Below are 22777 nucleotides of genomic sequence, written 5' to 3'. Positions count from 1 at the left end.
GTCCAATTTTCGGGCCAATAAATGCATCTCTAGTTGCCAAGCACAACGTCTGCTATAGCCACAAAGCACCAGACAACAAACATTGGATAAAGTTGTCCTCTATGCCTGCATCAAATGCTGTAGACCTAGTGAGTTTTCATCTTGCTGCTCCTGCTGGATGTGAAACTAGGGCTTTGATACTGGCTGCCATGCCCTCTACGGTCCACCTGCTTAATACACCAGAATGAACCAGAATACACCGATGCTTCATCGTGGCAAGGATGCATGCGTTGTTTAACAAGACAACCAGCTGGGTCCATAAGACAAAGTATTAATAGTGTTTTCAAAAGGTGAATTGTGTTGAAACTAAAAAATACGAAGTGCAAATGATAACTGACAATTTGTCTGCAAAAAATTGGTGCATTTACTGTGGGAATTTCCTACAAGTGCATCGTAAGACAAATGAGTTTCATATTCTTGAAGCACCAGTAAGAGTGCTTGTTCCTTGCTCAAAGACACTTTTCAGTGCTTAGCTTTCTTCACAGCAGAACATGAAGTGGATTCAGTGGACAGTTATGTATGAACTAGACCCAAGTTGTGTGCTAGAAACGTATCCACAATAATGCAACTACTGCATGTGCCACTGCTGATGCATCAGAGGTAGGCTCACCAGTGTGGTCTTTCTTTACTAGCCCCCCTCCCATAAAAAAAGAAACATTTTGTAGTGAATTTTGGCTCATGTGCAAACATTAACCCTTTAACTGCCAAATTATTGGCAATTTTTGGCACAAATGAAGGCTTTAGAGCGCTGAAGTGCAAAATGCATTTTTCATAGATAACTGCCGCCCTCTGGTATTGGAAAATTACAGCCACCGTAATTGCAGACTGTAATTTATTCTTTGTGTGGGAGCAGTGCAGCATCGGGCTGGACTAGCGTAACTCGTCATTGGCAATATTAGTACAGTCTCCCATGATGAGTACAGCTTGGGGGGCTGGTTATGTGAAAGAAAGCTGCGCAAAGTGGCAATGTGTCTTTCCTCTAATCGGCTACTGTGTGCCGCATAGCATTGAACAAATTGTGGATGCCCATGGACATTCTTTTTGCTGTGCGTACATCACAGCGTGTTACAAAAGATTTGAAGGAAACAGGCACAGGTCAACTTGTTTGCATGAACATCTTTTCTTTCTTTATTGCAGTTTCCAACAATATTCACTATCCCTCTCCCCTTTTATGACAGACAACTGCCATCATGTCATCACAACCATTTTCAAAAAACATCGCTAAAGGTTGTTGATAGGTTCCATATTCAAAGCACATTCTCTAAATTGACGATTTTGCCAAATGAATTGCAAAAACAAAAACGGCTTGGCTTATCATCTTAAGCTCCTGATTTATTCTAAGCATTTTAAATATAAAAAAATGTAATGAGAAAAATAAATTACTGGCTCTCTAGTAACATACTAGAAGTCGTGATACTTGAAGAAAAAAAAGCAGGTGCAAGAATTGTGAAAAAAAGACTATTTGATATTTAGAAGTATTGCCTATATTTAAGGAGGACAGACACCAAATTTTGGTTGCACGTTTTCTTCATTGTTATGATGCACAAGACTTTAGATGGAAAACCACATGGTATTCGCCTATGACTGCTCAATAATTTGTAATTGGCTTTCTTCTCTCAGCTGTTTCGGTTTCAGTGAGACATGAGAAAAACTGAAATATGACTGCTTTTTCACTAGTTGTGATGCCGGCTCTTCAACAGGCTGAGTTTAGCACGACTATAAATTAAAAGGACAACGAAGCTATTATATCCCAATTTTTTTCATGCCTCACATGACCTATACTGAGCTTTGACATCACAGCCGCTGCTCAGCTGTTGAAATCAAAAACGAAACAGCTGACAGAAGAAATTAAATTATGAATTATTTAGCGGCCGTTGACGAATATTATATGGTGATCCATGTATACTAACACCTTAAGCATCATTACAAAAAAGAAAACGTGCAACCAAAGATTTGACGTCTACACTCCTTTAAGCATGTAAGCTGAATAAAAGACATCCAAGATTACAGTTCCACATACAGTGATAACACAATCAAATACGTCCAAGTATGTGACAATACTGACTATGCAGCATAAATATTTTGCATCGGAAGGTAACATTGTATAATTTATGCAAATTAACAGCAATATTCTAACCGGAAGTATGTGAATAAGTACCTATGTGAATATTTTTAATGTGTTGATGTCACCAGAACACAGAAAGATACTCTGTTTAACAAGCTTTTTAAAGAAAAGAATACCTGCGCAAATCCTCCGAAAGTTGCCTGAAAATGCATGGAAAGTCGCCTTCTAGTCACCTGTGGTGGGTTTTGGGGTGTGGTTTTCATGTGGATGATTTCAGAACACAGTGGCCCAAGTTAAACAGGATTGTGCAACCACCCAAAGAGCAAGGACTGAAGATAAAGCAGCTGTCGAAAGCAGCCGTAGCTGAGTACGCACAAATCTGATGAAGCAACGTGTTTCACATATTCTATGAAAAAAAGAACCCAAGAGCGCCTGCACTCTTGCATTTGCATTTTTGCTTTGGCAGTTTCAAGAAACTGCCACAGTTGTTTGGCGACGCCCAGACGTTCGGCTAAAGGCAGTATAGGGCTCACACATTTTTTCCCCACTTATATAAGGTGATTACATACAGGGTTATGCTAATGATATGTGCAAAACAAAGTGACATGTCACTTGTAAACCCTAGAAAAGCGTTTACAGCTAGTGGCCAAATGCATAAGTATGCAGTTTCAGCTGCTGACACTTGCCCCTCAGCAAAACTACGATGTCTTTGATGGTAACAGTTTTCCCTCTTCCACTTCCTGGCAGCTTGACTGAAGAAATGAACCAACAGATACTAGCACTCAGCAGCATACTCCCTTTGGTAAGGTGAAAAGAAAACTTGTACTAAAAGTGATCAAGATGTGCTTCTCAGGTTCTAGCAGTTGTAACTGCTGACTTTGCGGAGACAGTCCCATCTAGCTGGGGTGCAAGGGTTAGGGTGCTGCAAAGCCAGGAAACTGGCATATGATTGCAGCAACTGAACCTAAGGTGCAGCAGACACTTTCATGTCACCCCTATGTATGTACAGGACAAAGACATAGTGCCTCAGCCTGGAAGAATTTGTAAGGTGGAGAAAATTTAATTTCAGGAAAATTTGAAAAAAATTTCCCTTCTACCCAATTGTTGCTCTGAGACCATAACGGTAAAAGGCATGGCTCTGAAAAATGTCCTAGTCCTGGACTCAAATGCACAAGGCATGCACAATTTCAAGAAAGGAATGAATTCACTCTTTGAGCTGTCAGTTATGCTGCTTTCAATGGTGCCTTATGCTGGCCCCAAGGTCAGCTCAGCTGGCAAAGTGAATGCCCTAGATATGCTGTGGTCTCTCCACAAAGCTGCTTGCTTTTAAAAAAACGAGCTGGCTTCTTATGTGGCTATACGGTTAGTTATGATTAAGTGGAAGGAAAGAAAAGCTGCGGTCATATGTTGCTCTCATTACTCTGTGGTGCATTGCCTGCACACTCTAGACAAGTGTGACTGCCTCCATACACATGAAGCAAAGAAAAAGTTTAACAAAAGCTGTAACACAATTTCTGAATGTCTGCACACACATGGTGTCTCATGTACCAGGAGCTATAAATAATGTAATAAAAAAATCTTATCTGCAAATGAAGCAAATAGCAGTGATGCAAGTTGCAGCATATTTTACTTAATGCAGATGTGATCAACCTCTGAACAGCAGGAGACGCCAAGAAGCCTTTAATTAGAAAGTTATAGCATGCCAGAAGCAATCCCAAAGGGCAAACCAAAAGCTGAATAATACTAGTTCAAACTAGATAAGTTTGTAGTAAGTAAAAACCGATTGCCAGTAACACTATGCAGACTTTGTCCAAACAATGCATGTGAGCTTTTTTTTTTCCAAACCACTGGCTCATGTTACATGGGACATCTTGCAGAATAATTGCACAGTGTGTTGAAATGCATTCTAAACTGCCACAGCCTGTTACCATTCGAGATTTACCAACAGCGTACACTACACTATTACGTGTAGTGGAACGGTACCCTGGCGGTAGAACTGGCTTTTCTGTTTCAGCTCGCTAGAGCACTGGACTGAATGTGGGAAATTAAATTTCCTCTTTCTCTCCCTTCTGAATGCATTTCAACTTAACGGCAGTTTAACGTGTCAACCAAAAAAGTGTCGAATACATGGTAGTTGGTTGGTTGGTTTATTGGGTTTAACGTCCCAAAGTGACTCAGGCTATAAGGAACGCCGTAGTGAAGGGCTCCGGAAATTTTGACCACCTGGGGTTCTTTAACTGACATCGCACAGTACACGGGTCTCTAGAATTTCACCTCCATCGAAATTCGACCGCCGCGGCTGGGATCGAACCAGCGTATTTCGGATCAGCAGCTGAGCACCATAACCACTGAGCCACCGCGGCGGCTAAATACACGGTAGTTTCATTTTGTATGATGCAGCGGGTAGCAACCTCTTTGTATATAAACAGAAAGAATCCCTTACGCATACACAGATATGGAGTTAAAAAAAGAAAAGGTGCATATGTGTGTCACTGCTTCAATGAAAGGCTATCTGTCTGAGGCACACATTCATATATATACACAAACTAAAACTCAACTCACTTACAGGCGTGTTTCAGGAGCCATTGTGTTTCCCTGGTTTGACCCTGTGGAATGCGACCGCGGATAGCAATGCATCGACGTATGCAGTATCAAGGTGCTCTACGTTTAATGCCAGATAAAGAAAAGCACTTGAAATTGACATACAGAGTAAGCGGCTAAATGCATTGTTGGCGCACTGCTAATTGTAACAGGGGCGTGTCCACAGGTAGTTTCGTGTAATTTCAATTCATCACTTGGTGTCTTTCTAAGCATGGCTTCCTTAACACCTACACTGCATTCACATGTGTAACCGAGAGCATTGTGCTCGCCATTAATACTTCTCCCCATGCTCACCTCTGTGAACACTGCTCATTACGGGGTAATAGGTTTTAGGGAAAGAAAAATGCTGGCAGACAGGCCTTGGCAATAGATGGAACAAAGAAGAAAAACACAGGCTTTCTTTCCTTCTTTTCTTCAACGGGACCTACTGTGCTGGATCGAGCACTAGTGGGTGCCCCGAAAGGTGTTCCAGGACGTGACCTTCAAAGTCATCCTGGGAGATGCGTCGTGGGAACAGCACCTCGCAAATGGGACACACCCTTTCCAGCTCCTCTTCTGGCAGTGTACCCGGGGAGACCTCCATGTTGGGGCTACTGGCAGAGAGCTGCTGGGTGAAGTAGACGCGAAAGCTTTCGTCTGAAGGCCTCGGCCCGCTGAAGGCTGGCCGGCTGGGGCATTGCTCTCCTTGCCTTTGGGGCTGGTTATCTGAAAAACGATAAAAAAAAAAAAAGAACTGGCTGCAATAGACGATATGCAAAATGTGCAGCGCCATCTTTTGGTGCTCCAAAAAATGGGTTCACCATGTTGATTTGGTTGTGAAAACGAAACCGCTGCACAGTGCTTGGTTAAAACTGCTGCGATTCGTTTGAAATGTGAAATGCCGATGCACTGTTATGCTACGCTATTTACTCTGCAAGGATACTACAATGCGTGTGGGAGCGAGGTATGTTTCAGCTTCTCGCTTTTTTTTTTAACTCTGTCTTAATAGCACGAAATGCCACACAAGGTGTCGTGTCAGCACGCCGACCAGTGCACAGCTTTCGCTTTCTGCGCTGATTTTTCATAAAGCTTCATAGGTGATTTGCATTTAAATTAAGCTATGAATTAAGATATGGATCAGTCTTTGTTGTCTCTGATCAAATTATAGGGGCAATTTCATGAATTTATTAAATCTCCAATAGTGCACAGTTGATCGGACGTAAACCTACTGACACATACTTCAACGCTGAAATAAAGGAGACAAATTTTTTCAGCTGGACTATGCCTGTGTTGCTCAAGAATGTGATGTAGTCCAAATTACAGCTTGGTCTAGATAGACATAATCCTCACGACAGACTGCATATATGTCGAAAACACAACAGCTGGCATCTAAATACATATTCTGTAATCACACCCGACATGAAATGAGTCACCAAGATGGACGTATTTTCATGGTGCTTAGATTAAGAGCCATGCGCTCACATTTTGTCCTTCATACTGTACTCCACTAGACTAACAGGCGAGATGAACAGAGTAAAAGTAAGTATGTACAGTTGCCATTACAGCTATGAGAACCACTCGAGCAGTGTGATGTAAAAGACAGGCAGCACTTCATGATTTCCAGGCAATGCGCCTGTGCCCCAAGTCTATGTGGCTCTGCTCCTGCTGCAAGCATTGTCTCTAAGACCTAGCAGCAATGGCTGCTTGTCACTTTGTTCGCATAGCAGTACACCGCTCGAATGCTCTACATAAGTCTGGCACTGATTATACCTTTACGTCTGGTAACTCATCGGAATAGGAAGTCGAACAAAATGTACGCATGCAGTGGCTGTTACTTACCTCTGAGCCTTGCAAGCGTGGACAGAAGAGCTGCCCTCTGGCTTATCAGCTTCTCTCTGGCAGTGTTCAGCTGTGTGGTCAAGGAGGTGATAAGCTGCATAGCCACTTGCACGTCGCCACCATGCTGCCGTCTTCCACTGTCTTTGTCGGTTCTCGCTTCTCCTTCGGCAACATTTGGTGGCCGGCCTTGGCCATGTGAGGGCGCCCTTGTGCTATTACTGGCTGGAAGGTCCTCGATCACTTCTCTTCCCAAATCTTCCAAGCTTTTCATCTCCTGCTGCATTCGGGCCATCAGCAACTGTGACATGCCATCCAGTGTCCTGTGAAATGGAAACAAACTCAGGCCTCCTGATCAAGAGTGGAAAGACAGTGTCATGTTGATTACTTAAGGAAGTGAAGTTTTTCTCATTCTCTAGTGGTCACAAAACAAATGCATGAGATAACTATGAACTACACCTGATGGATGCAGTCAACTGTACTTAGTTTCACTTGGTCAATACTCGGAAGAACAAGCCTTAATTACATCTCTAAAGCTGTTCAGCATAGCCATCAAGTTGGAGCGCAGCTTTCAGTTGGTCCATAAATGGTAGCAGTTGTTGAATACCCTTGACATTGTTCTGTTGTCACTGCTCCTGTCTCATTAGAATGATATAAGATCTGGGGCAGGGTTCACAAACTCAAGCATGTCAGGATGGTGTGCATATATTGGTCAGGACCCATGTGCTGGCCAATCACAACAGCCAACTAAACAACAGGGCAGTGCATTAGAGAACTGTACCGTACAAATGCACAAACTGTTTTTACATGCAAATTGCTTTGTTAATTCAGCTGTTGATCAGGTAATATTAGCTGTAATACAATTCTGCATGGCTTTAGAGAGGCACAGTATGGGTGCCGTTGCTCTCTCCTCAGAAATGCTCCGAAGTCCTCTCTAGCTCTTCGGCATTCTGGTACTCTTGGTTTTTTTAAATGCAGAATAAATTTCTTAAAACTTTCGAAAGCGCTGTGACAGGGGACACAAAGAGAAAGGCACGAAGGACAAGTGCTTGTCCTTCGTGTCTTTCTCATTGTGTCCCCTGTCACAGCGCTTTCGAAAGTTTTCAAAGATGTACCAACTAGCTCAATTGTCAGTGTTACTCCAAGAATAAATTTTACAGCCCGTAATCTGCACATTTGCGTCTGCTGAGAGCTGTCGCGCAACAAAGCAAAGCTACATTCATTATGTTAAGAGAAAATGGTGTATATCGACAAATGCCATTCAAAAGGTCCCTTCAAATGCTTTTTAATGGCACAAGTTCCATGGATCCTCCGAAATAAACTTTGAGAGTGTTGCCTGCTGCATCTCCTGTAAACTTGCATCTCTTGTACAGCTAAGTGGCACCTTCTCTGTTTTGAGCTCTACAAAGCACCAACAGAAGGTACGTTGCTGATGGGCATGGAACCTATAAGAGCACCAGGTGGCCTGTTTGTAGCATGCCTAGCTTAAACACGCCACACCTGTTGTTGCAGGCTCTGCAACTTCAACGCAGAATGTCTTTGCAAGTGCCTTTGGCATGGCCAATAGCATTTGGAAGTTGTAATCTGTGTGTCTGCGATACTTTCGAGTTGGACTCAGCCAGTGTTTGACATTATACGTCCAGAACACAGAATTTTTTTTCCTCAATGAAAAACCACTTTGTGACACAGCACAATTAAATGAAGAGATGAATTTACTGATGTTTACAGTGGCAGTTCACTTACTAACATACTGAACTAGTGATGTGAGGACCAACTTCTAACAAAAAATGTGCAGTGTAAGTGGAAAATTTGACTATTACTTCAATTTATTGATATGTGAAGTAGATGCAAATGACCTCCCTGAATGTTTGTAGATACATTTTGATTGCTACAATATATTATTTCAAGAAAATTTAAAAAAAAAGGTTCCCTTGCAGTCAGAGTAATAGAACTCAAGTTCATTTACTTACCGTGAAAAATTACAACAGTATCTTGGAACAAAATAGAGTGACAAAGAATGTGTACAAGGCACAGAAAATGCTGAGAAGGGTTAATTGTGTTGCACTGGTGACTACTGATAAGTACTTCGATCCTAAACCTCTTCGGCAAAGCTCACGGTGGTTATGTCTTGCACCGCTTACTTCTTGGCATACAGACAGAAATGTCAACAGTGCGGCTTATTTAACAATACAGGTGAAGTCAGATGAGTTTCATATTATTCTACATTAGCCTTTCAACGAAGTTTATTCAACAAAGACCCCTCCATGCAAAAGATTAGAAGGAGCAACCAGCAAACCTCACCACACTGAAGGATCCTCTGGGCCAGCATCTTGAGTGCTCACTTCAACAGGGTAGCGAAAGGCCTTCTTTGTGCCATGTGGCCATACATACGAACCGAAGTGTCCAGCATTTGCCTTCTGAGCATCTGCGAGCTGCTGAGCGAGTTCAGCATTCCTCTGGGTCTCGTTCTCAAGCTGCATTAGAAAGTGGAAGCAGTAAATTTCAGCAAGTTCTACGTGGCAAGAGAAAGCAGCATAACACAGCTTTGTTTTCTTTTTTCCTCTTAACAAAATGAAAAGATGCTGATACAGCCAGCAAACATGGCACATCGCATATCACAGAAAGCTGAGTAAAATGTGCTCATACATGGAGAGTGGTGAGGCTGCTCTTTGTCAGCTTCTCAAGTGGCTCAACGGTTGGGGCTTTCTGATGCCATAACCACTGAATACCAAGTTCAATACCCAGCCATGATGGACACATATTAAAGGTAGTGAAATGCAGACGCATCCATGCACAGGGACTAGAGCGCAGGCAAGAGAATCCAGGTGTCGAAATTTGTTTTTAGGCCTTTAAATGTGTATGGACACCTAATTTTGGTGGCATGTTTTCTTCCCTGCAGTGATGCGTAAGACATTAGTTACATGAAGCACCACAGGTCCTCACTTATGACCGCTTAATAATTTATAATCACATTTTTCTTTCATGCTGTTTCGATTTCAACCGCTCTGCGATGTCAAAGTTTCATTTTGGTCACGTGAGTCATGCAAAAATTGCAATACAATCGCTGCTTCCAGCTTGAGTCAGGCTTGATTTAGCGTTGTAATGAATTAATTAAAATGACAAAGCAGCGATTATATCGCAGTTTTTCATGCCTCGTGTGACCCAAATACAACTTTGTCATCACAGCCGCCATTCAGTTGTTAAAACCAAAACCGAAACAGCATGAAGAGAAATTTGATTATAAATTGTTTAGCAGTCGTAGGCGATTACCACATGGTAAGCCATGTATACTAATGCCGTACGCATCATTATGAAGAAGAAAAAATGCACTAAAGAATTAGGTGTCTGTACTCCTTTAGCTATGACACCACCACCTTCTATAGATCATGGTATATGTTTGAAACACATAAATAAATAAAAATCATTCTTTTTCTTTGCATCACGGCCACATGGCCCAGTTTTTAACATTTCTTTGGTGTGAAATGAGAAAATTAGAATATTGGTGACAACATACTTGAATGCATAACATTAGTTACACCTATTTTTCTGTTTGCTGCTGAAACACAGGCTTATTTATATGGGTGTGAGAAGTGCTTACTGACATGCGTCTACTTTGAATATATTTTCCACAGAGGTACAAGTGATTATTATGTATTTGGCAGCACTGGTTAATATTCCTCAGCAAAAAAAGAACAAATCTATCCATCACAGAAACTTGTTTACTGCAAAAATCTGCTGATTGCATTTCTGTATTCGTTGCTTCATTGTAAGTAAAAAAACAATTTCACGAACTCGTGAAATATTCTTCTAACTAAACCAGTTACAATTCATGCTCGCGAAGAGACAACAAGGCACTGGAGGATTATCTTCTCAAGCTTTCAATGACCACAACATATATATCCTGCATAATTTGGCAGGTGATAAATAAACGGCCAATTACAAGTGTACATGCCGGATCAACATGGTGGTTCTGAGCATTTTTGTTTGATTACTATTGAAAGCAGCCCTATGCATAGTTTTGCACATCATTCGCAGCTCTAGCATCAGAGCGGAACCGATGTATATTCTGCTGCTGTAATGAGCTCCGTTTGTGCCAGGCGTGTCAACAAGTACTCTACATACCTTCAACTTCAACTCCTCTGCCTCCTGGTCACGCTTGTCCAGCTTCTGTTGGAGGTAACCCAAGCTGATGGTCTTGGCGTCGACCTCGGCCCTGAGCTTGGCCTTAACTCGCTCGAGCCGAGCAATCTCGTCGCGGGACTGTCTCAAGTGACACTGGAGTTCCTCGAAGGCGACTTGCAGGCTGCAGTGCTCTTCGCCCATGAGTTGCTTGTCTGCCACCGCGGTGGCCGGGCCAGTTTTGACTTCGCGCGCCGCCGCAGCCGTGCTCGGCAGCCGGCGCTGCGTCATGACGTTGGGGACAGCTTCTGTCGACCTGCAGGAGTGGAAGGTTTTAGGGCTTTAAGGTATTCGATTGTTTTAGACCGACTGACGCGTACGCGAAAAAGATATGTTGCTTCTCAGCATCGCTCCTTAACCAACTTGTGTGCGTGCGCTTCAGGCGGTCGGCTAATGCATTCACCACACCCGTGCTGACGACGCGCGACGATCGTTAGGGCACTGGAAACAGAAAGGTTAACAAACACTTGGCCATACGGCAAACTGCCTGCGCTGCAACACAAACATGACAATATTGCACTTGCCGCATGCAGAAAGGTCAACTTATCGGCCTCAAAACATGAGCAAAACAACCGCCCCAGTTACAACTGACAGCATGCCACGCAAACAGCTTGACGCATTCAGGTACTGATCGCCAAAGTCCTTTGTTATCTCCTACGTCTCAGATTCACCGACAGCAATCTGCCACAATACTGTAATTTTTTCTCATTAACACGTCAGAATCTGACGTAGGAGTGCGCGTGTGGAGTTGTACGGATGTTTACATGCCTTGCTGCTATGGTACGCGCCACAATAACCAACATTTGATCTGAGTGAAATCGGGCACGATGTTCTGAAATGAGAAGGTGAGCACATTTATGGGCGTAAAATAAAGAAAAACAACTTAGTAATGCGACATGTAAAATTAACCATGCATGACAACATACCGAACGCGCGATTATTTCCGGAAAGTTGCAACGAGATGACCGCAACGCACACAAGCGCAAAGGGCTAGGTAATGAACTGATGAACGAAAATTCACGCTGGACCAGTCCGATTAACCACCCGATGTGATTTTCCAGCACAGTAAAGCCACGTCATAAAATTCTAGCAGCGGAAAGAGTAACATGCCTGTGAACCTAAACTGTGGCACAAGCACAGTTCAGCGTTTTGGATATGGATTCTATCAAGTTGCTTCGGATAGGATCACAACGACTCTAAAGCGGCTAACGCGTGATTGAAAAAAAATTATTCACGCTTAGAATTACAACAATACCAATTCATAAATTATAAAAATTACGATGGTAAAAGTATAACATGCGGGTTTTAATTTTTTTTGGCATTCATGATGTTGTTACACTGTAGCCTTGCTGTAGCTGTTAACGAAGAGCATCGCCTCCTCTAGAAAGATGCCTGCCGTGTGTGCTAAAAACCTGCTGCCCTTACCTTTCCTTTTTTTTTTGCTCCTTTCTGCTTGAGGTGGTAGCTAGCGCTCTTTGTGGCGGCCGCTTGCAACACATGCGCTCATGCGTACATTACCGCGCGGTGGTGGCGCGCCCATACGCGCGCCGTAGCAGTAGCAGACGACGTCTCAGCTGCAGACGGCGCCTTCCGCGCGTTTTCGACTAATTAATAAGCAAACGAAAACATAAGCACGCAAAGCTGAAAGTAAAAAGTCGCAGATAAATTTATTTTGCTCTCTCATAGCCTACTAAACCCTCTTTAAATGAAGTTTAAATCTTTTGGGAAAACTACGCTGACAGACCTATCAGCAGAAGAACTGGTTAACACGTCTGCTGACTGCTGCCGCTCGCTGCTTGCAACTGTTCCGGTCTTTTGGCACTTCAGCATCAGTTTTATTTGATCATTGTGCGTATTGAAAAGAATTCGGTTTTGTAAAGCGCGATGCGCTATTGTCTCCTCCCAGACTGCACCTCAAGCAAACGAAGAGAGGAGCCCGGAGTCTCGTTACATGAGCTACAATCCGACAGCGCTACCGACAGGATTGCGGTTGTCAAGATTCTTGACTGCAAGCCTATTTCCCGCAAAGTGCTTAAATTGTAGGTGAGTTAACAAGCATACACCAAGCCCAAATTATTTGCTTTTATGTTGTCGTTGAACCTGCCCCTAGTTTACCACTACTTGCGGCCTTTTGACCTCGACCGTACCAGAAGCTTGGAAGAACGCAAACATTATCTTAAGTCATAAGATAGGAGACGCCAAGGACTTCAAAAATTGCAGACCGATCAGCTTATACTGTCCGTTGCCTACAAGGTATTTACTAAGGTAACAGCTAATAGAGTCAGTGCAACCTTAGACTTTAATCAATGAAATGATCAGGCAGGCTTTCGTAAAGGATATTCCACAATAGATCACATTCACACTATCCATCAAGTGATAGAGAAATGCACAGAATATAACCAGCTCATATATATAGCCTTCATTGGTTACGAGAAAGCATTCGACTCAGTGGAAACCTTAGCAGTCATACAGGCATTGCGGAATCAGGGTGTATAAGACTGGAACATGTACAGTATTGTGCATTTTTATCGGGAAGACTTTCAAAAATTTCCGTGCCTCAACCGCTGGCTCATTTGCGGTGGAACTGCACACAGAGCTTGCGTATTACGGTAACTTCTGTATCGTAGCAAGTTTGACAACGGTACTTACTGAGTTGAGCCATGCATGATGCGAAAACGTAATCGTCTACGTAGAGATCGGCGAACCAAAACCCGCAGGCGACGTTTTTTCGCTGAAGGGCGGCAGTGGCACCATCTCTTTTCGGCAGTGGAAAGCGTCACGACAAGGCCGCCGAGACAAGCGTTGCAAGCAATATTATTTGAAAGGTAAAGCCTCGTAAATCAGTTGTTCTGATATTTTTTTCCGCTAAATTAGCCGAAAATGTTGTAAGCGCTTCAGTTGAAGCAGACGAAACGACCGGCACGGCATAATCAAAGGGCCCGCGCTTCTTGCAACGCTCGCCTCGGCGGCCTTGTCGTGACGCTTTCGACTGCCGAAAACAGATGGCGTCACCGCCGCCATACAGCGAGAAAACGTCGTCTGCGGGTTTTAGTTCGTCGATCTCTACGTAGACGATTACGTTTGCTCATCATGCATGGCTCAACTCAGTAAGTACCGTTGTCAGACTTGCTACGATACAAAAGTTACCATAATAAGCAAGCTCTGTGTGCAGTTAAATCGCAAATGAGCCAGCGGTTGAGGCGGGGAAACATTTGAAAGTCTTCACGATAAAAACACGCAATACTGTATATAGCAACTACACAGCTACTATAGTCCTCCATAAAGTCAGCAATAAAATTCCAATAAGCAAGGGCGTGAGGCAAGGAGACACGATCTCGTCAATGCTATTCACCGCCTGCTTACAGGAGGTATTCCGAGGCCTGAATTGGGAACTGTTGCGGATAAGAGTTAATGGAGAATACCTAAATAATCTGCGATTCGCTGATGACATTGCCTTGCTGTGTCACTCAGGAGGTTTCAATTAAGCATGATCAATAATTTAGACAGGCAGAGCAGAACAGTGGGTCTAAAAATTAACATGCAGAAAACAAAAGTAATGTTAAACAGTCTAGAAAGAAAACAGCTGTTCACAATTGGAAGCGAAGTGCTGGAAGTGGTAAAGAACGTCTACTTAGGGCAGGTAGGGGCAGCTGATCCGGATCATGAGAGGGAAATAACTAGAAGGATAAAAATAGGGCGGAGCGCATATGGCCGGTTCTCCAGGATCATGAATAGGTTTACCAACATCCCTCAATAGAAAAATGTACAATAGCTGTATCTTACCGGTACTCACCAGTAAGAGCAGTGATGTCGTCTGCTGCTTGGGGCGTTACTCGCGCAAGGCTCAGCAAAAGTTGGTCTACTTTTATGGTACTTCTTAAAGCAGTACAACTTTGGCACTACTGTGTTCAGCAATTAAAGCTACACTTGTTGGTAGTGTCATAACAAAACTCCACAAAGGGCATAATTCGTAGCGGGTATCTATCTAATCAGCGAGTCGCTTAGAATAGTCATGAGGTAAGTCGTAATTCACGGACTTCTCTTTCTTTTTTTATCTTGTTTCCATCGACATGTGGCCGCTGCGGCTGGGTTCGAGCCCACGGCCTCGTGCTCACTCGCAAAGCGCCACAGCAACTGCGGAGGAAAACAAAGCGCTGTCATCCAAGGTACTGTCAAGCCTCGCTTTGTTACTCTTCTTCGATTCTCCTTTCCTACTGCACCAATGTACTTTTGGACATTTTGGATAAGTAGATTTTCAATATGTGTTTTGGGGAGCTCTGAAGTGAACCCTGGCTTAGTGTTGGCACTACACTATAGTTGGCACGCGCTGCTCCTGCTGCTGCAAAATAAATAAATAAATAAATAAATAAATAAATAAATAAATAAATAAATAAATAAATAAATAAATAAATAAATAAATTGAGGAATGAATAGGGGTCTGAGACGGTGGAGCAAAAAAGAGAGGGGGTTAGAAGTGTATTTAAGTACATGAGTCGAAGAATACGTTGCGGCGCCTCGCGAAAATCCTAACTGGTCAATCCGGTTTAAGGAACAACTTCCCACTTCATTCCAACTGGAACTCAACTGGATATCGACTCTCACCATCCCGGTGTGATGAGAGATTTATCAGGAGCAGGAAGGGTACAAAGATACTCTCTGATGTTATAGTAGTGAAGATTTATTTCGTGTTCGCAATGAAGACTAGACTCCCACGTTGGTGGATAAGTGTTGAATTTCGCGAGCAAGGCGATGCACCACCTCCCTACCTGCCCATCGTGACCGAAGGTCCACCTCAGTGGGATTGTGTGGGGACGAAGTTTGTTGAGAGCCTCTTGGAGACCACCACTGAGCTGTGCAGGAACATTGTGACCCGTATGAATTGCGCGTATAGTTTGCATGAGTCGCTGCATATGTGTATATACGGAGGGGTTAGTGGGGGCTTGGGTGGAGGGTTTCGAGCGTAGCTGCAGGAAGGGGATCAGTGCAAGGAGCCAGGCTGTATGTCTCGATCTTGCTGTCACGCACAATGGAGTAAGCAGCGCAGCTTCGACCTGAGCTCGTGAAGCGTGTGTGAAAAATGCAAAGTGTAGTCGATCGTCGAATAAAGGGGATAAGACTTGCCGGGTTGATATCGGCTGCACGTGTTTTGGAATGGGGTGATGCGGAGGTTGTCTGGGAGCGGGGAATGTGGGGAGGGAGTAATGATGCGGAGATCGAAAGGATGGAGAGCAGCGCTTGTTGAAAGGTCCAGTGCTGGGAAGTCAGGCCATCTGCCGGTCTTGATGCTGTTGGAGGAGCTAGGTATCCCAAGAGGTATCACCATGGAGTATAGGCGCTCAGTGAACGTGTGCATTGGACCGTTGAGAGCGGTCTTATGCAGTGTATGAAGCGCCACCTTAGTCTGGTGTCTGTGGTGATTGGTTAAAATCAGACATGCAACTTCATACATAGAGAATTTTACGAAGAGATAATGCGTGCACTAACTTCCTGATTCGATCCTTGCGAAGCCCGACAGTATATTCGTCGGCCGGCGAATGCAGCAGACGAGATGCGTAAGCTGATGGCAAACTTTCACTGTGGTAGTAATATTAGCTTTAATGAATTACCATTGCTTATTGCAGTTGATAGAGAATGCTTTAGTAATCTGCGATTCGCTGATGACATTGTCTTGCGAAGTCACTCAGTAGATGAACTGCAAAACATGATCAAAGAGTTAGACAGGTAGAGCAGTACTGTGGGTCTAAAAATTAATATGCAGAAAACCAAAGCAATGTTCAACAGTCTCCATCGGAAGGGAACAACAGCACTTTACAATTGGTAGCGTGGTGCTGGAAGTGGTAAGGGAATACGTCTGCTTATGGCAGGTAGCGGCCGTAGGTCCTCATTACAAGAGTGAAATAACTACAAGAATAAGAATGGGGTGGAGCGTATTTGGCAGGTTCTCTCAGATCATGAATGACAGTTTACCAATATGCCTCAAGAAATAAGTACATAACAGCTGTATCTTGCCGGTATTCGCCTACGGGGCAGAAACGAGGAGGCTAACGAAAAGTTTTCAAATTAAGGACAGTGCAGTGAGCTATTCAAAGAAAAATGATGGATGTAACGTTAAGAGACAGCAAGAGAGCAGAATGGGTCAGGGATTAAACACGAGTTAATGACATCCTAGTCGAAATCAAGAGGAGAAAAATGGGCTTGGGCAGGGCATGTAATGCGAACGCAAGATAATTGATGGTCCTTAAGGAAAAAATTAAAATTGTTTTTTTGGGGAAAGGAAAAGGCGCAGTATGTGTCTCATCTCGGCGGACACCTGAACTGTGCGGTAAGGGAAGGAATAAAGGAGGAACTGAGGGAAGAAAGGCAGAAAGAGGTGCTGTAGTGGAGGACTCCGGAAAATTTTTGACCACCTGGGGATCTTTAACGTGCACTGACACCACACAGCACCGTGATGGGCGCCTTTGCGTTTCGCCTCCATCGAAACGCGGCCGCCGTGGTCTGGTTCGAACCCGAGTACTCTGGCTCAGTAGCAGAGTGCCCTAACCACTGAGCCACTTCCTCAAGGGTAATAGACTGTATGCCAAGGGAAGGGAAGCATAGCAGGGGGCGGCAGAAAGTTATGTTGGAGGATGAGATTAAGAAGCTTGCGAGGATAGGGTGGCCGCAGCTGGCGCAGCAAACGGTTAATTGGAGAGGTATGGGAGAGGCCTTTGGCCTGTAGTGGGCGTAGTTAGGCTGGTGATGACGATGATAAATGTTGGCTTTATTAGATGAATGTGGGCAGTCACGCTACGTTTCATGTGCGTACAACGAGTTAGCCGGAGACTAAGAACCGGCCAAGGCGAGCTCTTACCGCGAGACAGAAATACTGACGCAGAGGGAGTGGCGAGGATGGTAAAAGCGTTTATTCAAAGTAAATGAGTCTGTGATGCCTTGCCGTGTGGTGCCCTTAGTCCACGGCCTCACAGCTGTATATACAGGCGGCTCCTGCTGTCTCCGCTGGCTGGACCAGGGGCCGTATTCTATAAGCTCTCCATTTTCCGTTGCCCATTTCGCGTCGATTCGGTCCTTTGTCAGTGGTCACTCAGTTATACCCGCGGCTTTCAAGCGCCTGTGGCAAGCGACATGGCCGTTGGGTGGTTGGCGAGCGTACCTTAGCATTGGCTGAAATCGGATGCAATGTGCAGCCAATAATGAGGTGCATCGCAGCGTTTTGTTAACAGCAGGTGACCAGACCAGGCCACTGGCTGCCATTGCAGCAGCCTATGAGGACGTCCGGTCGCCAGCCACCCATTGGCCGGGTCGCTTGCCGAGGACACTTCAAAGCCGAGGGTATACCGGAGTGACCACTGACAGAGGACCGAATGAACGCGAAATGGACAGCTTATAGAATAAGGCCCCATGACTGGCCCGTGGCAATGGCGTCGAATAGTCGCTCTTCCCAGGATGCTTCTGTCTGGTTAGGGATGAGTTGGAGGTTAGAAAATTCAGCATTGTCGTGTGGTAGAGGGCGGGTAGGCCCCCCGCAATGTATACGCACTGTGAGGACGTAAGTAATGGTGTATCGACATATTGGACACAACCGGCCAGCAACACTAAACGCCTCAGTTCGTGACATCTATCTTATTTGGGGCAGGGGCTTCTTGAGCGTCTTTAGCATTCATGAGCTGGAAGGCTACGGAGGAGCAGATTCTGTGAGTCTTGCTCCGTTCACAGAGGCTGCGCCCGGTGCTGTGGCCCGCAGCATCACTCCCGCCCCCAACCTCAATGCACGCATTAAACAACAGCTGGTCATTGGTGCATTTAAGACGGGTGCGGTGAAGGCGCCCCCCCCCCCCCCTTTCCCCCAATCAAGCGACACATTTTACATAGGAAAACCAGGCTGAGGTGCATTTTTTGGACCAAAATGGTTGACAAAATACATTGTTCAAATGGAACCGCCCCTCACAAACCGTCCCCTACAAGAGCGAACCATAAATCCGTCCCTGCAGCTTGTGCGAGTGACAGACTGTCTGGAATGCTCAAGGTTCCCTGGCGTTATGCATGAGATTCCTTGTCAAGAATCTAATACATCCTAATTTGTGGCACTGGGAATTGCAGACGACATATCATGTCGCGTTTTGCGGCGTTTTGTTGCGTTTAAGAGAATCAGCAGGACAGACACCATTGATTGGGACCTATACAATCTCCACAGCGAAAAACTTGTCACAGGCTCTTTTCTTAGAATCATTTCACGACTAAAACATGAAGCAGGACACGTAGAATTTTTCCAGAAATCTAAAATCGCTCACTGTGCAATTTCACCTACATGTATAGTATAAGCCATCGCACGTCTCCGTACGTGCCTCGAACCATCGTGTTTTATTATATTCTTCACATGTTGGTGAGGGTGCACTAACTGTTTGTGCAGCTGTACCCCCTCTCAGCGCTGCACCCCCACTGACGCCTGTGCTCGTTCATCCTGTTCGGAAAGGGGGACGTAACGGAGAGCCCCAAGGTGTACTTCCAGGGCTCTCAGGAGTGGGCACCTAATTCAGTAGGGAATCCGTATGTAACGACCTCGGCTAAGAAACTCTTCAATGGCAAAAGGGTTTCTTAGATCAGGTAAGAGAAATATGCAACGGGAAGTAAATCCAAATGTCTGTCAGCAGTAGACCACGCCAGAAGCTGCAATCCACCAAGCAAAAATGCACCATCCTTTAGGCCTCTTCATTTGCCCACCAGCGTCATTACTATTTTTATTAATATGATGACAGTACAAGGGAGTTTTTCTGTGGTAGGCACGGCCAGCTTCACCGTCGACAGTAACCTAAGACCGCCGTGTTCACCCGCTTTACCGAAGAGAATGTTATCGAGGGAAGTTATCTTGGCGACGAGAATTCTCTCTAGTGATGTCATATGATCTATAAGCTGGCCTTGCCCCTTGGGCTTGGAGTGGGTGCACTCACGGATTACTAGTGATGATAAAGAAGAGAGAAGCTTGGGATTTTCATTTTACTTTTCTTCACTTTTTAAGCCAGTGGTCTCAAACTAATCTCGCCACGTGGGCCGCATCGACAGAATTTTATCTCTCGCAGGCCAGTAGACGAATAGGAGAAGGGAGACAAAAAGGATCGCCCCAAATAAGGAGAATAAAAAAGTAAAAAGCCACAGAAAATTAGTCACAAGCTCCGGCGAAGAGGGCAAATCTTGAACCAAAAATTTATTTTCTCGATCTTTTGCCCAAATTTCTTTTTTTTCCTGGTATTTCAAGTTACTGCGCCCTTATCACAAAGAGCTATATATCTTGAAGTATGCAGTGATGACTGGGCATTAGGGAATTTTAATGGTTATAGGCCAACCGAGGGCAGAAAAAAGGCAACAAGTTAGGTTCATCCGTAACAAAATCTGAAAATTTCAGCGCCAGCGCTGTCTACAGCAAGGCCCCGCAGGCCGTGCTTTTGAGGACCCTGTTTTAAGCTATTGCTTTGTTGGCGATTTCTCGTGACACAAACATTTTTAATCTATACAGAGCGGCCCGATACGTCTCATACATTTTATGCGTACTTTCTGGGTTTTCTCGGAAAAAGTGGCTTCTTGGAAGAAATGTGACTGAAACGACTTATCAAATTATCGTCCCATTTCAATTTTGCCAGTCTTTTCAAAGGAAGAAGTTAGCGCTCTCTGAACATGCTCTTCTGAACTGCTTTTCAAAGGATTTTGAGAAACCGATTCTTGAGCATCTCACATCCTTCACCGACCGTTACAGAATCATAAACCCATCGAAATATGGCTTTCAAAAAAACAGATCAACAGAATTGGCCCTTCTCCCTCAAAAAGAATTCATATTGGAACAGACGTATAGTATTAAGTATTTTTGTTGATTTCAGCAAAGCTTTTGAGCTCGTTAACCATCAAATATTGCTCCGCAAACTTTGCTAGAGGACTCATGGTAAGGATTTATCACTATTAACGTCATATCTACAGCATCGCACACAATTTGTTGACCATAAGTGGATACTTCTCTGATGTTAAAACGGTGACTGGAGGCGTTCCCCAAGGTAGCATTCTTGGTCCGTTTCTTTTTATGTTATAGTTATACTTATCACACGGAACACGAATATTGAACTGCCTCACCTCCTGCTCAACGATAATGTACTGGAAGTTGTACCCTGTTATAAAACATCAGGAGTTTACTTCACTGAAAACATGTCATGGGATAGACATGTAGAACATCTGTCCGGTAAATTGGTTTGGTTTAGGTTTAGGGGGTTTAACGTCCCAAAGCGACTCAGGCTATGAGGGACACCGCAGTGAAGGGCTACGGAAATTTCGACCACCCGGGGTTCTTTAACGTGCACTGACATCGCACAGTACACTTGCCTCTAGAATTTCGCCTCCATCGAGATTCGACGTCCGCGGCCGGGATCGAGCCTGCGTCTTTCGGGTCAGCAGCCGAGCGCCATAACCACTGAGCCACCGCGGCGGCTTGTCCGGTAAATTGTCTAGCACCATTGGTCTTATACGTCGCTATAGCCCGAGTTTCCCCACATCCGTTAATACACTCTTTTTTTAAATCGCTCTTCATATCTTTGATTAACTATAGCATCCTAGTGTGGGCCACTACAACTATAGAAAACATGCAGAAGTTGGTCGTCTTGCAAAAACGTGCCATAATAATTATAAGTAAAGTGCCATACCAATATCCTACAGCCGGCTTATTCTAAACACTAAATGTTACTCGCGTGGACTCAATGTATGGCTTTAGGTTATGTGAATGTTACAGGTCAAACATCCTAAACATCATCCGAACCCTGGCTGAATTAGCCGAAATAAATAGAAACATAGTTTCATACCCCACACGTCATCCTGAATTGTGGAAAGTTGCCAAATGTCGTACGATTTATGGAAAATAGATGCTAAAATTCACTGTTCCCACTACCATAAATCAGATACTACAAAATGACATAGATGCTACGGGATTGCCTGTGAAAAAGTTGCGCGATATCTTTACATAGATAACGCATTTGTTTTCCACTTGTACTTAATATATATCTAGTCATTCTTGTTCTGTAGTTTTTTTGCAAATACAACATAAAGCTGTTTATGTATTGCTTTTATTTTTGCTGATATATACATTGTGTATACGAGATATTTATATATGCTGTTTAATCTTCCATTGACCTTTCTCTGTCTATATTTTATCGATGTATGTATTAATGCTTTGTAACGTAATATTTTCCACCCCTGCTCTAAAAGAATGGGTGCACTGGCTTAGTCAAGCCTTTCTGACTTTTTGCCTGTGCATCCAACATCACCTGATATTGAATAAAGATCTAATCGAATTAAATATTTCCTGTATGAAAAAAAGAGGATACCAAAAAAAGTGCAGAGAAAAAGCTGTAGTTTTGTGATATTAAAAAGATGACCACATCGCTCTCTGCTCTTTATGGTAAAATTAAATTTTAAAACCAATTAAATTACATTACTGCATATTTTCATAGAAATATTTCAAATGTAATTAAGTTGCATTACACATTACTGCTTACAGAAAGTAATTACATTACAATTACTTCTGAAAAGGAATGCAGTTATTTTTGTATCACTTTCTAGATTGAAGCACAGAAAGCAGCATGCTGGTTACAGCTTGTGCAAGCATTTCTGATTTCTTTATTGCACCGCAAATGTGCTTGAAAGCGGGCTTCGGAGATTTCGCCGAAAGCGTGTCCTTAATTGGCCATGCTGAACAGCTGTTCTGGTGGAGTGATGAAAGCAGTCGTAATTGCAAAATTCGTGAAATTGTTGACATCACTATTTGTAGCTACCAAGTTCACCCTTCGATGCGTCATGTGTTCTCGCCCGCTTTATTTTGAACGATTGGCCGTCCGTGTCAGTTGCAGCTGGTGCAGTGACTGCATGTTCGCCCTCATCATCCCTGACAAGCGCCTGGTAACACGAGCATGGACAAGTTGCCATTTATGTAGCCCAAGTCATTCACCCCGGAGCCTCGCCGGCGGAATGACTTGCATGTCGCGGTGACATCGTCCTCTGTTTTGTATTTGAGTTTATAATGAGGCTTCAAATCCTGTAATAGAAGTTCGT

At 43.9% G+C, this 22777-nt stretch overlaps 1 protein-coding gene across 2 annotated transcripts; it reads right to left on the bottom strand.

Moving 5' to 3' along the window:
* Window positions 1-1135: 1135 nt before the first annotated feature.
* LOC144136401 (uncharacterized) lies at window positions 1136-11872 on the bottom strand. 2 transcript variants are annotated; one of them, XM_077668686.1, is made up of 5 exons: window positions 11810-11872; window positions 10643-10955; window positions 8822-8994; window positions 6524-6843; window positions 1136-5410 (listed from the first exon to the last, which is right to left on the bottom strand). In XM_077668686.1, exons 2-5 carry the CDS (start codon window positions 10928-10930, stop codon window positions 5130-5132), a joined length of 1062 nt encoding a protein of 353 aa, XP_077524812.1. In that variant the 5' UTR covers window positions 10931-10955; window positions 11810-11872; the 3' UTR covers window positions 1136-5129. The 2 variants fall into 2 exon arrangements, with proteins under 2 accessions (XP_077524812.1, XP_077524811.1); XM_077668685.1 differs by having other exon boundaries at window positions 11626-11868.
* Between the last annotated feature and the right edge of the window lie 10905 nt (window positions 11873-22777).

This window comes from Amblyomma americanum, chromosome 6, assembly GCF_052857255.1.
Source record: "Amblyomma americanum isolate KBUSLIRL-KWMA chromosome 6, ASM5285725v1, whole genome shotgun sequence".
In the NCBI taxonomy this organism is placed as follows: Eukaryota; Metazoa; Arthropoda; class Arachnida; order Ixodida; family Ixodidae; genus Amblyomma; species Amblyomma americanum.
This window is presented reverse-complemented; position numbering and strand designations above follow the sequence as displayed.

Excerpts from the sequence above, each read along its gene's own strand:
- LOC144136401 (XM_077668686.1), bottom strand. The coding sequence starts at position 10,930 with ATGACGCAGCGCCGGCTGCCGAGCACGGCTGCGGCGGCGCGCGAAGTC. Across the intron at positions 8,995-10,642 it reads CAGAGGAGTTGAAGTTGAAG|CTTGAGAACGAGACCCAGAG; the intron begins GTATGTAGAGTA and ends TTTCTAATGCAG. Across the intron at positions 5,411-6,523 it reads CACGCTTGCAAGGCTCAGAG|ATAACCAGCCCCAAAGGCAA; the intron begins GTAAGTAACAGC and ends ATCGTTTTTCAG.